Source organism: Periophthalmus magnuspinnatus, chromosome 21 (assembly GCF_009829125.3).
Source record: "Periophthalmus magnuspinnatus isolate fPerMag1 chromosome 21, fPerMag1.2.pri, whole genome shotgun sequence".
Taxonomy (NCBI): domain Eukaryota; kingdom Metazoa; phylum Chordata; class Actinopteri; order Gobiiformes; family Gobiidae; genus Periophthalmus; species Periophthalmus magnuspinnatus.
In genome coordinates, this window is record NC_047146.1 from 3,428,664 (window position 1) to 3,442,475 (window position 13,812).

The following is a 13,812-nucleotide window of genomic DNA, read 5'->3' on the forward strand; positions in this document are numbered from 1 at the left end:
TTTAAGTATTTATTTATTGTATTTATTTATTTACTCATCTACTTATTTATTTATTTTATTTATTTACTCATCTACTTATTTATTTTATTTATTTATTTACTCATTTACTTATTTTATTTATTTATTTATTCATTTATTCAAGTATTTATTTAAGTTTTTTATTTATTTAAGTATTTATTTATTTACTCATTAATTTATTTATTTATTCATTTATTTATTTAATTAAGGAATTATTTACTTATTTACTTATTTATTTATTTATTTGGGATATGCTAATGACCAGACATTTCACAACATGAATATAAACAAACCGGATTAGAGCCAAAAGCCAATTTCCATCCGTCGTCCCAAGGTCAGGATTTAAGTGCCTTGCCCAAAGACACAACAGCAAAACTCTGTATAAAGACTGTTTATGTTTAACACCAGTATTTAGTCTGATCTTTACTATCATCAAATATTAAAAGTGTTTTATAATTATGTAGCGGAACACTGGATTTTTGCAGCGTTGTCATGTTGTTAACAAAATAAATAAAACCCGCCCTGTGTCTGTAATGATCCCGTGTGATTGGTCCAAAATGTTTAAAAATATCTGGAGGGCGGGGCCTATATACAGTAACTCTATTGGATATTCACTGTTTTTGAGAGAATTATCCACATTTGTTCATGCTAATCTTTAAGTACTTTCAGCTGACGACACATAATTTGACTTTTGTTTATTTAAAGTCGTGTCCAAAACTAATAAGACTTGGAAGATTATTTTTAGGTCTGAGTCACGATGCGGCGCGACGTTATTCAGGTTATAGACGTAGAATCTCTTCAGTTTGGAGTAAAAAATACGTCCTGATCAACTGGGCCAGTTTAGGAAGACGCGTGAGCCGCATTTGGCCCCGGGGCCGTAGTTTGGACAGCCCTGATATAAAGTGACAGAGAAGACGCTGAACTTTATTTTGTTTCATGTGGATAAGCCCAGGAATTACACAGATATGAAACATAAACCAGGTCAACAAATCAATAATCTGACAGTTACACAGAGAACTCCACCTGAGAACTCCACCTGAGAACTGCACCTGAGAACTCCACCTGAGAACTCCACCTGAGAACTCCACCTGAGAACTGCACCTGAGAACTGCACCTGAGAACTGCACCTGAGAACTCCACCTGAGAACTCCACCTGAGAACTCCACCTGAGAACTGCACCTGAGAACTCCACCTGAGAACTCCACCTGAGAACCCCACCTGAGAACTCCACCTGAGAACTCCACCTGAGAACTCCACCTGAGAACTGCACCTGAGAACTCCACCTGAGAACTCCACCTGAAAACTCCACCTGAGAACTCCAGCTCAGATTAAACTTTACCGATGTCGTGTAGGCCGGTTCTCACCTGAGGTCCGGGGAAACCGTCCAGACCGGGCTGTCCGTCCCTGCCCTGAGCCCCCTCTGACCCCTTGTTTCCTGGGATTCCGGGGAAGCCTGGTTTACCCTGAAAAAACACAAAATGGGGATTATACAGGTGGAACGGAGGGCCACCACTCAAAATACCAACAGTGCTCGAGTAACTGTATTGATACTTTGCGGTGACGTCATGCTGGGGGGGTTCTACATGCATATCTATGGCGAAATATTCAGCAGTTACAGGCGAGACAAGGCACACATTAGCGAGCACTGTCAGAAAATGAGGAAAAAACGATTCAAACGACACATTTTCAGCATTCGTGGTCCTGTTTAGATGTTTGATTTTCAGCAAAAAAGTGAGCGCGACAAACTGAAAAACTGTTGGCTAACGCTAGCTAGCTTGCCCCTGTAATTTTACGCATGAGAGACTTGTTTAACGGCACAAATCAGCTCACCTGTTGTAATTCTTGTTGTAATTCTTTATGGTCAGATTATGTTAAAACGAAACTCGGATTTAAGTCTAACGGAGCCTCAAACAGAGCAGTGCCTCCGGTTAGCGTCACACGCCCAGGGAATGTTGATGACCTCAGCTGCAAAGTATCAGTTAAGGCTTATTTCCCCTTTAGTTCTCTGTATTTGACCCATTTTTCAGCGTTTTCAGTGTCAGGAGCAGGAAGAACGTGCAAACTCATGTTACGTTTTCATAAAAGAGCTCATTACTCCCTCTGCTGGCGACACTATGGTACGTTTTTGTCGCTGATGCGTCGCAAATTGACTTTCTGTGGTTCTAATATATTTAGTTACTTACAGGAAGTCCAGGGAATCCAGGTGGGCCCTAAAACACAGATTTACAGAATTAGACGTTAAAATTATGAACTCAAATGTTATAATAAAACTGTAAAAGTAAAAGTCTCATCCAGCCCAGAACAAACCTGTGGTCCATCGGGTCCTCTCGGTCCAGGAAGTCCAAATCCTCCAGAGCCCTCCATATCGTCCTAAAACATGAGAGAGACCTGGTTTAGACCTGGTTCAGTCCTGGTTCAGTCCTGGTTCAGTCCTGGGTTAGTCCTGGTTTAGTCCTGGTTTAGTCCTGGTTCAGTCCTGGTTCAGTCCTGGTTTAGACCTGGTTCAGTCCTGGTTCAGTCCTGGTTTAGTCCTGGTTTAGTCCTGGTTTAGTCCTGGTTCAGTCCTGGTTTAGTCCTGGTTCAGTCCTGGTTCAGTCCTGGTTCAGTCCTGGTTTAGTCCTGGTTCAGTCCTGGTTTAGTCCTGGTTTAGTTCCATAGTTCTGTTTAATAGTCCTGGTTCGATACTAGTTTAATCCTGCTTTAGTCCTAGTTTGAAACTGGTTTTAGTCCTGGTTTTCATCCATAGTCCTGGCTCGATACTAGTCCTGGTTTAGTCCTGACCTAGTCTTGTCTCAGTCCTGGTTTAGTCCTGGTTTAGTCCTGGTTTAGTCCTGGTTTAGTCTTGTCTCAGTCCTGGTTTAGACCTGGTTTAGACCACATTCCGCCCTAGTTTTCACAGACGGTTCTTCTGAGGAGAGGACTTACAAATCCAGCTCTGGACCTGCCTGGTCCTGGTGGTCCGGGGGGGCCGGGGGGTCCCATTGGTCCCATAGGTCCTGGAAGTCCGGCCAGACCAGGCTCACCGGAGGACCCAGGCAAACCCGGCTCTCCTCTGTCGCCCTGGAAAAGAACACAGTGCATTATGGGTACAGTTATGAAGAAACACGGATCACATTTATAAAAGGGGGCGTGGCATTTCGTTGTTTCGATTATTCACGATCGTTGACCCTACGACCAAAGCCCATTGATTTGTTGACTAAAAAGGGGGCGTGGCTAAAGCTCTCAACACTATTTACACATGTATCTGACCCAAACTGCACTTACACAATTAGACCAGCAGGGGGAGCTCACGCAAAAACTACTATTTATGCAGGAAATGTACTCGGAAACAATGTATTTATATAAAGACAGTTTAAATTTGTGATTGGAAAGTTTAATCGGACTTTTTATTTCAAAATAATAATAAAAAAAAACAAAACGCAGTTGTCAGTTTGACCGTAACGAAGATGTGAGTCGCACCCCCGGACAAACTACTTAAAGTAAAAAAAAAAGTGAGACTTATAATCCAGAAAATACGGTAAATATCTTCTTGCTGTCGTCCCATAGAAAATCTTATCATCTAAATAAAACGATTAATCGACTAACGCACATTTTGATCGACTCCATTCACCGATTAATCGACTAAACGGTACGTCCTGCTTAGCTCAGGCGTTATGAAGGAGTACGTCCGACTCACCTTCGCTCCAACTCCTCCGGGACGTCCCAAATCTCCAGAGTCTCCCTGAAAAAACAAACGCACAAATAAAAATGTCGTTAATATTTTTTTGTCCATTTAGACGAAGGATTTGTGTTTGTGTCGCTCTGTTCGTATAATCTACGACGCCCGTGGATCGTTATGTTAGAATCTGCTCTAAAACAGGGGTCTCAAACTCGCGGCCCAGGGACCAATTACGGCCCGCGCGAGGATATTTTGTGGCCCGCAGGACAATGTGAAAGTTTAATGTTAGCGTGGAATTACCATGTGTCACTCGCGCCGTTTACTCCCATCGCAAGATTCAACAAATAACGCATGTTTATCAATAAAACGCACAAGAATTGGCGTATTTCCTCGAGTACTCCGCCTCCGGTTTAACTTTTTCATACGGAAACAAACTTTAGTTTTGCTTAAACACAAAATCTGGAACAACTCAAGCTTGAAATTATAAACCGAGAGAAATTAAGTTTGAAATAAAAGACACATCTGTAACAAATAAAATAAATTATGTCTCTCTGTAGTAATTAATTTGGCTGAGGTGACTATTAGCTTGTTCGCTAATGAGTGTCAGCGGAAAAGGAGGGGGCGCTCGCCGGTCTCTACTACACACCAGCGTATTAGCAAAGCATTCTGGGATTTGTAGTATTAGTGGTGTGTGTGTTATAGCTCTGACGCACATTTGGTATGATCTCACGGGCCAAATATAATTACGCCGCGGGCCAGATTTGGACCCCGGGCCTGAGTTTGACGTACGTTCTAACTTCCTTCCACGCCGACAATTTTCCTCTTCGTGAACATTTTGTGATGATTATTTTCAAATATTTCTCAGCTCCACTTGTTGGAAAATCTCATTAATTTATGGTCAATGCGCACAGACGTATTTTATGACAGTTACGCCTTTCAATTTACCTTCTCGCGGGCTGCTTAAAATGACGTGGCGGGCCGCATTTCGCCCCCGGGCCTTGAGTTTGACACATGTGCTCTATGTGTTTTTTGTTTTTTTTTTCCATTATTTTATCATTTATTCCATTGATTTTTCAGATTTTTCTTGCTAAAATGAGTAAACGACGCTGCCAAATTCTACATGTATCACTGAATAAGAAAACAAACCCAGAGAAACACAACTTCAGAGAGTAAATAAGAAAAGAAACAACATTTATAACACGATTAAAAAGTTCTGAAAAGTCCATTTTGGAGAAGCTTTGCCCTTAAGAGCTGGTCCAAGATTAAGATTAAGGTAAAGAATCTGCTGTTTTTCTGGTCCGTTCTGTTTTCTCGTGTTACCTTCTCTCCTTTGAGTCCCGGGCGTCCGATGACTCCGTCTTTCCCAGGCAGACCGGGCAGTCCCTGGACACAGATCGGGTCAGGCTCGGGTCAGTGGGGCAAATTCATATCACTCTGACTGTTTTATTTTAATTTAACCTCCCAAAAAATGACAAGTACGGCAGATAAAACTACTCTGGTCTGAGAGATATCGGTCTGGACACCAACTCCTCCGCTGCGTCTCAAGCCAGAAACAAAATAATCGTCCAATCAAATGCATTTATTTACTTGTGTGGACCAAGTGGGGCCGTGATTGGCTAATCCACCTGTCAATCAATCATGTCATTATTCCAGTTAAATATCCTCAGACACTCACAGGTTGACCGGGGGCCCCGTCTCTCCCTGGGGGTCCGAACGCTCCAGAGCTCAGAGCAGTGCCGGAGGAAGAGGAGGAGGAGGGGGGGGCCGGGGGGACCGGGAGGACCGGGGGGGCCAGGGACGCCAGGGGGCCCCTAAAGACACGACACAAGTCTCATTTAAATCAGTCAGAATGATCCAGAACAAAAGGGAAATACAGTTATGATTCAACAGGACTCACCCTGAACGTCTCCTGATCAGGGAAACCCGAGCCCTCCATGTCCACGAACGTCTGGAAACACAAAATAACGTTGGTTTCTTGAAAAATAGCCAGATGCCCTTCCTGTCCCAGCTTAATAAATTACTGAGTGGAGATTTACGCAGAAATTTAAACCAGCAGCCAAACGGTTCAAAGACAAATGATCAACCCACTGCTCTGTCGCTTTTAATGTCACACACCTGTCTTTGGCCGGGGCCGGGGGGGCCGGGGAGCCCTGGGGGGCCCCTGGGTCCGGGCTGACCCTCTCCACGGTCGCCCTGGAAACAAAGACCAATGTAAATATGAAGGAAACAAAGACACGTTTAAAGTGTGTTTGACACTGTCACAGCACAGACCTTCTCTCCTTTGAGGCCGGGGTCTCCGGGGGTCCCTGGGAATCCTCGAGGTCCTTCGGGGCCCTGGGACAAACACAGTGAGATGTGACTTTATGTAAAGTTTATATTCAAATTCAAATAAATTCATCTAAATGGATCCTACAGTTTTTCCGTCTTCACCAGGATCTCCCTGAAAACACAAACAAAACATGAACGAGTCAGATCAAGTTTACGGCAGATTATTCATAAAAAAATACATGGAATTAGAACAAAAATACATGAAATTAGAACAAAAATACATGAAATTAGAACAAAAATACATGAAATTAGAACAAACTGTGACTCTGATACTCACCGGCTCTCCGTCCTCTCCGGCTGCTCCCTCGGGTCCTGGGGCTCCCGGGGGCCCGGAGGGGCCTCTGGGGCCGGGCACAGTGGAGACCACACTCCCATCACGGTTCAGAGAGAACTCAGCCGGAGGACCAGGGGGCCCGGGGGGCCCGGGGGGACCAACGGGCCCAGGCTCACCTTTAGAGCCCTGGTACCCAAACCCGGCACTGCCCTGGAGAGAGAGAGAGAGAAAGAGAGAGAGAGAGAGGGAGAGAGGGAGAGAGAAAGAGAGAGAGAGAGAAAGAGAGGGAGAAAGAGGGAGAGAAAGGAAGAGAGAGAGAGAAGAGAAAGAGAGAGAGTGAGAGAGGGAGAGAGAGAGAGAGGGAGAGGGAGAGAAAGAGAGAAAGGAAGGGTTAAAAGTTACAAACCGTACACAGACTACAAAGGATAAACTGACCCTTTTATTTACTACAAATACAAATACAAGTACAAGTACAAGTACAAGTACAGGACTCAAGTATTTGTTTGGGTCATGTCTCTAAATGTCCATGTACATTTCAGTAAATACCACAAATACTGCACCAGTGACAGGGGCTCAGGTCTTATTGTTGATGTGTCCTTAGGCAAGACACTTCACCATTGCCTAATATGAACATGGAGTGAGGCCCATGGTGCAGATCGGCAGCGTCGCTTCTGTCAGTCTGACCCAGGGCAGCTGTGGCTACAATAGTAACTCACATTTTAATTCTATTGTTTTTAAACAGAAAACACTGCACAGATGCTATTTATGATTTATTTATTTTATTTATTTATTATTTATTTATTTATTTATTTTAATTTATTATTTATTTATTTATGACAGTAGAAGAAGAAGTAGCAGTTTTTTTTAAATTATTTGTCTGAACTCACCTTGGTTCCCTTTTCTCCGGGCTCACCCTGAAAAACACAAAAATACAGTTTTGATTTGTAAAGTCTGATCCCAGTATTGATACTTTGCCGCTGAGGTCATCAGTGTTCCCTCTGGGTGTGATGCTAACTGTAGGCACTGCTCTGTCTGAAGCCGTCACTCCAGTTAGACTTTAATCTGAGCTTTGATTCAACACAATCTGCACGTAAAGAACTGACAGGTGACGTTAGCGAGGCTAGCTAACGTTAACCAACAGTTTTTCAGTTAGCAGTTAGCTTAGCAGTTAGCAGTTAGCCTGTGATCAGTACGAACAGTTTTGAATGCTGGTATTGATCATAGGCTCCTGGAAATATATTTCAATCGAAAAACTTATTTGGCAGTGTTTGCTAATGTCAGTGGCCTCATCACCACGGTAACAGCTGGACATTCTGCCATAGACATACATGTAAAACACCTCCAGGGAAAAAAAATTTATATTATTTTTTTTCTCAAGATAGCTCTTTATATCTCTTTTTGTAAAGTTTTATCAGATCCTGTTGATACTTTGCCGCTGAGGTCATCAATGTTCCTCTGGGTGTGATGCTAACTGTAGGCACTGCTCTGTCTGAAGCCGTCACTCCAGTTAGACTTTAATCTGAGCTTTAATTCAACACAATCTGCACAAGAAGAACTGACAGCTGAGGTGATTTGTGCCGTTCTACTTATTCGGCGGTGTTCGCTAACGCCGATAGCCGCATCACCACGGTAACAGCTGGACATTCTGCCATAGACATGCATGCAAAACGCCATGTCACCGGCTAAGTATCATTCTCGACGTTTTTTTGGGGCTCCAGTACCTTCTCTCCGCGGGACCCTCCTCTGCCGCCGCTCGACCCGAACTCGCCCTTGGGTCCCTGGGGTCCCCTGTCGCCCTTCTGCCCTCGCTCCCCTCGGTCACCCTTGTCTCCTCTGGGTCCCGCGGGTCCTGGAACAATCGCAGCCGTTAACATCCATGAAAAACAAACGATTAATGAGGAAAATAATAGGCAGATTTAAAGTTCCCCGAAGGGAAGCATCGTCCATGCGGAGGTCGCTCTTTCACGACGACGACGAGTTTTAATTATGAGAAAAAAAACATGACTTTGAACTAATTAGAAGTCGTTTGTTTTGTTAAATCGGTCGACAAATCTCCCTGATGAACCGTCTCTTTAAAACCTGACGAAGAAAACACAAACACTGGAGACGACTAATCATTATTTTGTCAGTCGTTTCATCTGAGAATTATCGTTTCACGTCTCCAGTTCCACGTTTGGATCGAGAAACACCGTGAGCGAGATTTTCCCTAAATTAGATCCGGATGACGCTTCGGGATATCGTCCAGTTCCACGCCGAGTTTCACGTGACGTCTTCTACGGGAGAAACGAGGTGTATTTTCTTAAAGTTGTGTAATACTCGCTACAATTTTGGAAGAAATCACCTCGAACGTTATATTTGTCGACTGATATAAGAGAAAGATGAATAATTCCTCACTTCGTTCAATCTAAACAGAAATAAACGGCTGCGGCTTGACTCTTCTATGAAATTATAAAGAATTAAAAATAAAACTAATTATTTCAGTGTTTATTTCACACCTTTAGGTCATTGGTCAGTGGTCGTCACGGTTTCAAGGCGACGTAACGTAAGAGTACACTTCGTCGGCCGGGTACTTCGAACTGTACTTTGAAGTGTGCGACCGTCGAATTGGGACGCGGTCAGAGATACGGCGCGGACTCTACACTGCCTCCTGGTGGTTGAGCTGTGTCAACGTCAGAGACTCGTTCAGAACAATTTAATAAAAAAAACACTTGAATGAATGAAATTACACACGGGCGCCAGATGGGTTTGGTGATGTTGATAAAAAAATGAAATAATAATTAAAAAATGTAAATATTCTAAACATTGTAGAGATGTTTTCTGCGTCGTCTGGACACTGTTTTTTGCTCCTGTCCGGAAGTAATTTTCAGTTTTTAATCTGACACTGAACCTTGTGTAAAAGTCTAAAAAGTATTTACTCTTTACACGTACAATTTTAACATGCATCTTGAATTTAAGACCAAATCACCCGAGCACCGGACACAAGTAACAGACGTAAACACCGGACCCAAACACCGGACCCAAACACCGGACCCAAAACACCGGACCCAAAACACCGGACCCAAAACACCGGACCCAAACACCGGCCCACCCTCCTCACAGCCGAGTCCCAAACAGGAGTCGCTCTGTCCCATTGCTGCTCGCTGTCCCGTTCGTCACTAGTCCTGTCCCGATGATGAAACATTTTGTTTTCCAGCTCTGATATTTGTTCAAATGTTTACTGCCAGAACTAGTTTCAATATTGATTCAAGTCTCAGTGTCGAAGAATCTTTTTTTGTTTTGTTTTTTACACTATTCTTCACAGACAAGCTGCTTTAAACACGACACGAGCGACACAAATCCACTCTCGTTCTCCATCAATTTTCAAAATGTACAAAGACATTGCGGAGGCTAACCAGCTACGAGCTAAAAGATACACGTAAAAACAACAGAACATTTAAAACACAAGATTCAGCCAAATGTTTTAAGAACTTTACGGTTTATAAAGGTTCAGAAACAGCTTTTAAATAAAACGATAGGTCATTAGTTATCACAGAACTGACTAACCCTGAGCGAGCTTTCGGACACGCTATGGCACATGTGTCAAACTCAAGGCCCAGGGGCGAAATCTGGCCCGCTATGTCATTTTATGTGGCCGTGACAAGGTGAATTAAAATGTATAAATGTCTTAAAATGTCAGTTTATCAGTAGACAGGCAGTTACACAGTCTTTTTTTTTTTTACATCTATGCAAATTGGCCCTCGCTGAAATTGAGTTTGACTATTGGAAAAAAAAAAAAAGGAAAATGTACTTTCAGAACCAAGGGATGAGCGATCACTGTTGAGCTCCATAACCAAAAAAGCCATGCAAAGCTCCGCCCCCAAACATGAGGCCACGCCCACGGCCACACCCACTGCCACACCCACACTCTTGACCCTCAAACACACACACACACACACACACACACACACGAGTCCCATTAGAGGCGTTCGGAGCGTTTGGACACCTCTGACCACAGCTTTAGGCCAGGGTCTCCTGCACTCACCTGGGGCCCCGGGGCCAGACTCCACCACCCCGCCCTCACGGCTCTCAGAGATCACTACCAGGCAAACAGTCAAAACAGTGACTTTAACAATCAGAAAGGTTCACAAACATAAACCAGATAAACATGTACGAACAGAACAATATGAATCTATTGATCTATTTATATATATATTTAAGTGTAAAAGTATAAAAGTATATTAAAATCATCATATTACGCTGTTTTCTGATCTATGTTTATGTTATAATGTTGTTTTCTCATCACAAACAGACCTGGAGTTGTGTTTTTGTTTCATTCACTCACGTTTAACACACAGACCCTGCAGATTTACGCTGAGTTCCACCTTGTGATGTCATCGTGTGGTAAAACAGGAAGTGCTCCACTGTATTTTTTAAACTTCATACACTTTCACAAGAATCATTCGGATAATTTCAATTTCTCATTTTGAGCTTTGGAGTGTTACTCTAGCACAGTGGTTCTCAAATAGTGGGGCGCGCCCCCCTGGGGGGGTGAGATGCCGGGGGGGGGGGGGGGGGGGGGGGGGGGATGGGGGCACGCGTATGACACTGTAGTACTTTACGCAGCGCACACAGCAAAGAGCAGGAGAGAGTGAACAGATCGTGACACAGGACAGTGAACAAGAAACACTTTTGCTAAAGAGACACTATGGAAAACATTTTAACAGGGATGAAAAGAAAGGAGAGATAGACGGAGGTAAAGTCACCCGAAAAGTAAGACGAGGAAGTCTGATGAAGAGTATGGAGCACTTGGCTTCACCGTGACTCCGGTGGGACACGAGGACAGACCGGTGTCTGCTGTGGCAGTGGACAGTATGAAGCCAAATAAGTTAAGACGCCTCATTACACCTCAGTCACGCAGATAAGACGCTGGAGTTTTTTCAGCGTAAACGTGTCAAATATTAACAACAATCATCCACTTTGTGAATGTCACTTAAAGCAGCGAGCACTGAGCATCATATAAGGGGGCGACCAAATTGCTAGATTACTTGTTTTAATTTGATATTTATTTAATTTTAATGTATTATTTTGATATTTATTTAATTTTAATTTAGTCATTTGATGTTTATTTTATTTTTTATTTTATATTTAATTAAATTTCATTATATCATTTCATCTATTTTATTTTTTCAGGGGGGGGGGCGCGAAATTTTTTCTTCTTTATGTGGGGGGGTGGGGGTGGGGGGGGTGGGGGCATGATAGAAAATAATTGAGAAGCACTGGTCTAACATGTGCAAATGAAACAAAACACAACTCCAGGTCTGTCTTTGAGGAGATAACAACATTATAACACAACTTAAAGCTACAAGACTCTACTCTGTGTAATATAGAACCTTTAACAATATTTTTATGTCAAAGTAACGACTGTAGAATCCAACAGACGGACGCCCTTTTGGAAATAGACGTCGAAAACTGACTCACGTTAAGGTTAAATTAACTGTGATAATTTAACCTTAACATGAGTCAGTTTTGCCTTTTAAAACTTCATCTTTACATTTTCAAAGCTGGTATTTAACCTCCTGAGACCTGGTGTCCTCATCTGTGGACAACACATTTTGGATTGTTTAGGCCACAGTGCAAATTTTTAGAAGAACAACAACAAGAACATGTTCAATTTTGAATGTTTCTAAGAGTTTAGAATATATATTATTAATATATATATATATATATATATATATATATATATATATATATATATATATATATATATATATATATATATTATTATAATATATATTCTTTTAATTAATTTATTTATATTCTTTTAATTAATTTATTTATTTATTGTAATTTATTATTTATTTTTTTTGTGTATTTTAATTTATTTTCTTATTTTATTTTTTGATTTTATTTTATTTAAAGTCATATGTCTTCCTGTTTCTAGAGGCACAATTGTTTCTCATTTTGTTTTTTGTTTTGTTTTTTACAGAAAATGTGTTGGAGCACTTAATAGTTTTTGCAAATAAAGTCCTGCATGAGCTCGGGTCTCAGGAGGTTAAACATAATCTCTGCAGCTGGTTCCACCACTGACCACCAGAGGGAGCCACAGCAGCGCATTTCAGCTGAATAATTCGATCCTTTTTAAATATACACAGAATACAGAGTGTGTTTGTTTCCGTGTGATGAATGCTGTCCATATTACAAACAAACTTCCACCACTCTCCGTCTAAACGTGTTAAAGCTGCCCTGTGAAACTTTTTGTGGTTTTCTGCAGCCTTGTTATGCTCCACAGTATGGCATTAAAAGTATGTAGGTGAGAAAAAGACACCAGCAGCCCCTTTACAATTTATTCTGACACCAGTTTTCTGTCCTAAACCTGAGCTCTCTGCATTATCTCTAAAACGGAACACTACCCACACTGTCCACCAGAGGGAGCCACGCGTCCACACACTCAGAGGGACGAGTTTAAACAGGTTTTAAAACTATGTGAACCTCCTGAACCTCCAGACGTTTGACGGAAGGTAAGAGGAGGAGTGTGATTGTCTAACAGGTCAAGTGGACGCACCGACGCGATTTAAGTTAGAAAAAGTAAGTAAGAAAGGAAAAAGTGTGGAAATATTACAAGTAAAGTACATGTTTTGTGTTTTGCATCTGCACACATATGTAGTAAAAGTGGCGTTTTTTTGTCCTCCATAAACTAGGAAGTAATGCTATTAGTATGATAGTACTTATTAGCAGCAAAGACCGACAGCAAAACTACCCTGAAAGTTGTGAAAAGAGCTTATAAACTCGTCACTGTGAATAATTAGGATGTTCAGAATGTGTTAAGGACGTGTACGTTTAGACCACTGTGGGCAGATTTAATAATTATGTAGTTGTAGTATTATAACTATAAAACTATATATATGTTGAAATTGGAAAATGTGTCTCATTAAAATGTCCCTGACCTGTGGGGTGCCCCAGGGGTCAATCCTGGGGCCCCTGTTGTTCAGTCTCTACGTGCTGCTGTTAGGTCAGTTAATAAACAACAATAATGTGTCACACACAACTCTGCAGACGACTCTCAGATCTTTAGTAGTAGTATTCAGAACATGTAGTAGTACTCTAAACATGTAGTAGTACTCTAAACATGTAGTAGTATTCAGAACATGTAGTAGTACTCTAAACATGTAGTAGTACTCTAAACATGTAGTAGTATTCAGAACATGTAGTAGTACTCTAAACATGTAGTAGTACTCTAAACATGTAGTAGTATTCAGAACATGTAGTAGTACTCTAAACATGTAGTAGTACTCTAAACATGTAGTAGTATTCAGAACATGTAGTAGTACTCTAAACAGGTAGTAGTACTATAAACATGTAGTAGTACTATAAACATGTAGTAGTACTATAAACATGTAGTAGTATTCAGAACATGTAGTAGTACTATAAACATGTAGTAGTATTCAGAACATGTAGTAGTACTCTAAACATGTAGTAGTACTCTAAACATGTAGTAGTACTATAAACATGTAGTAGTACTATAAACATGTAGTAGTACTCTAAACATGTAGTAGTA

At 41.6% G+C, this 13,812-nt stretch overlaps 1 protein-coding gene across 1 annotated transcript in view; it reads right to left on the minus strand.

Moving 5' to 3' along the window:
- col18a1a (collagen type XVIII alpha 1 chain a) overlaps nt 1-13,812 on the minus strand; it is a 107,160-nt gene that overhangs the window by 19,749 nt on the left and 73,599 nt on the right. Inside the window, 16 exon segments of the mRNA XM_055230588.1 lie at nt 1,383-1,481; nt 2,202-2,228; nt 2,326-2,388; nt 2,944-3,078; nt 3,695-3,739; nt 4,997-5,059; nt 5,352-5,433; nt 5,435-5,487; nt 5,574-5,624; nt 5,792-5,869; nt 5,948-6,010; nt 6,090-6,116; nt 6,282-6,488; nt 7,166-7,192; nt 8,000-8,127; nt 10,300-10,353. Of these exon segments, the coding sequence (XP_055086563.1) occupies nt 1,383-1,481; nt 2,202-2,228; nt 2,326-2,388; nt 2,944-3,078; nt 3,695-3,739; nt 4,997-5,059; nt 5,352-5,433; nt 5,435-5,487; nt 5,574-5,624; nt 5,792-5,869; nt 5,948-6,010; nt 6,090-6,116; nt 6,282-6,488; nt 7,166-7,192; nt 8,000-8,127; nt 10,300-10,353 (1,202 nt within the window).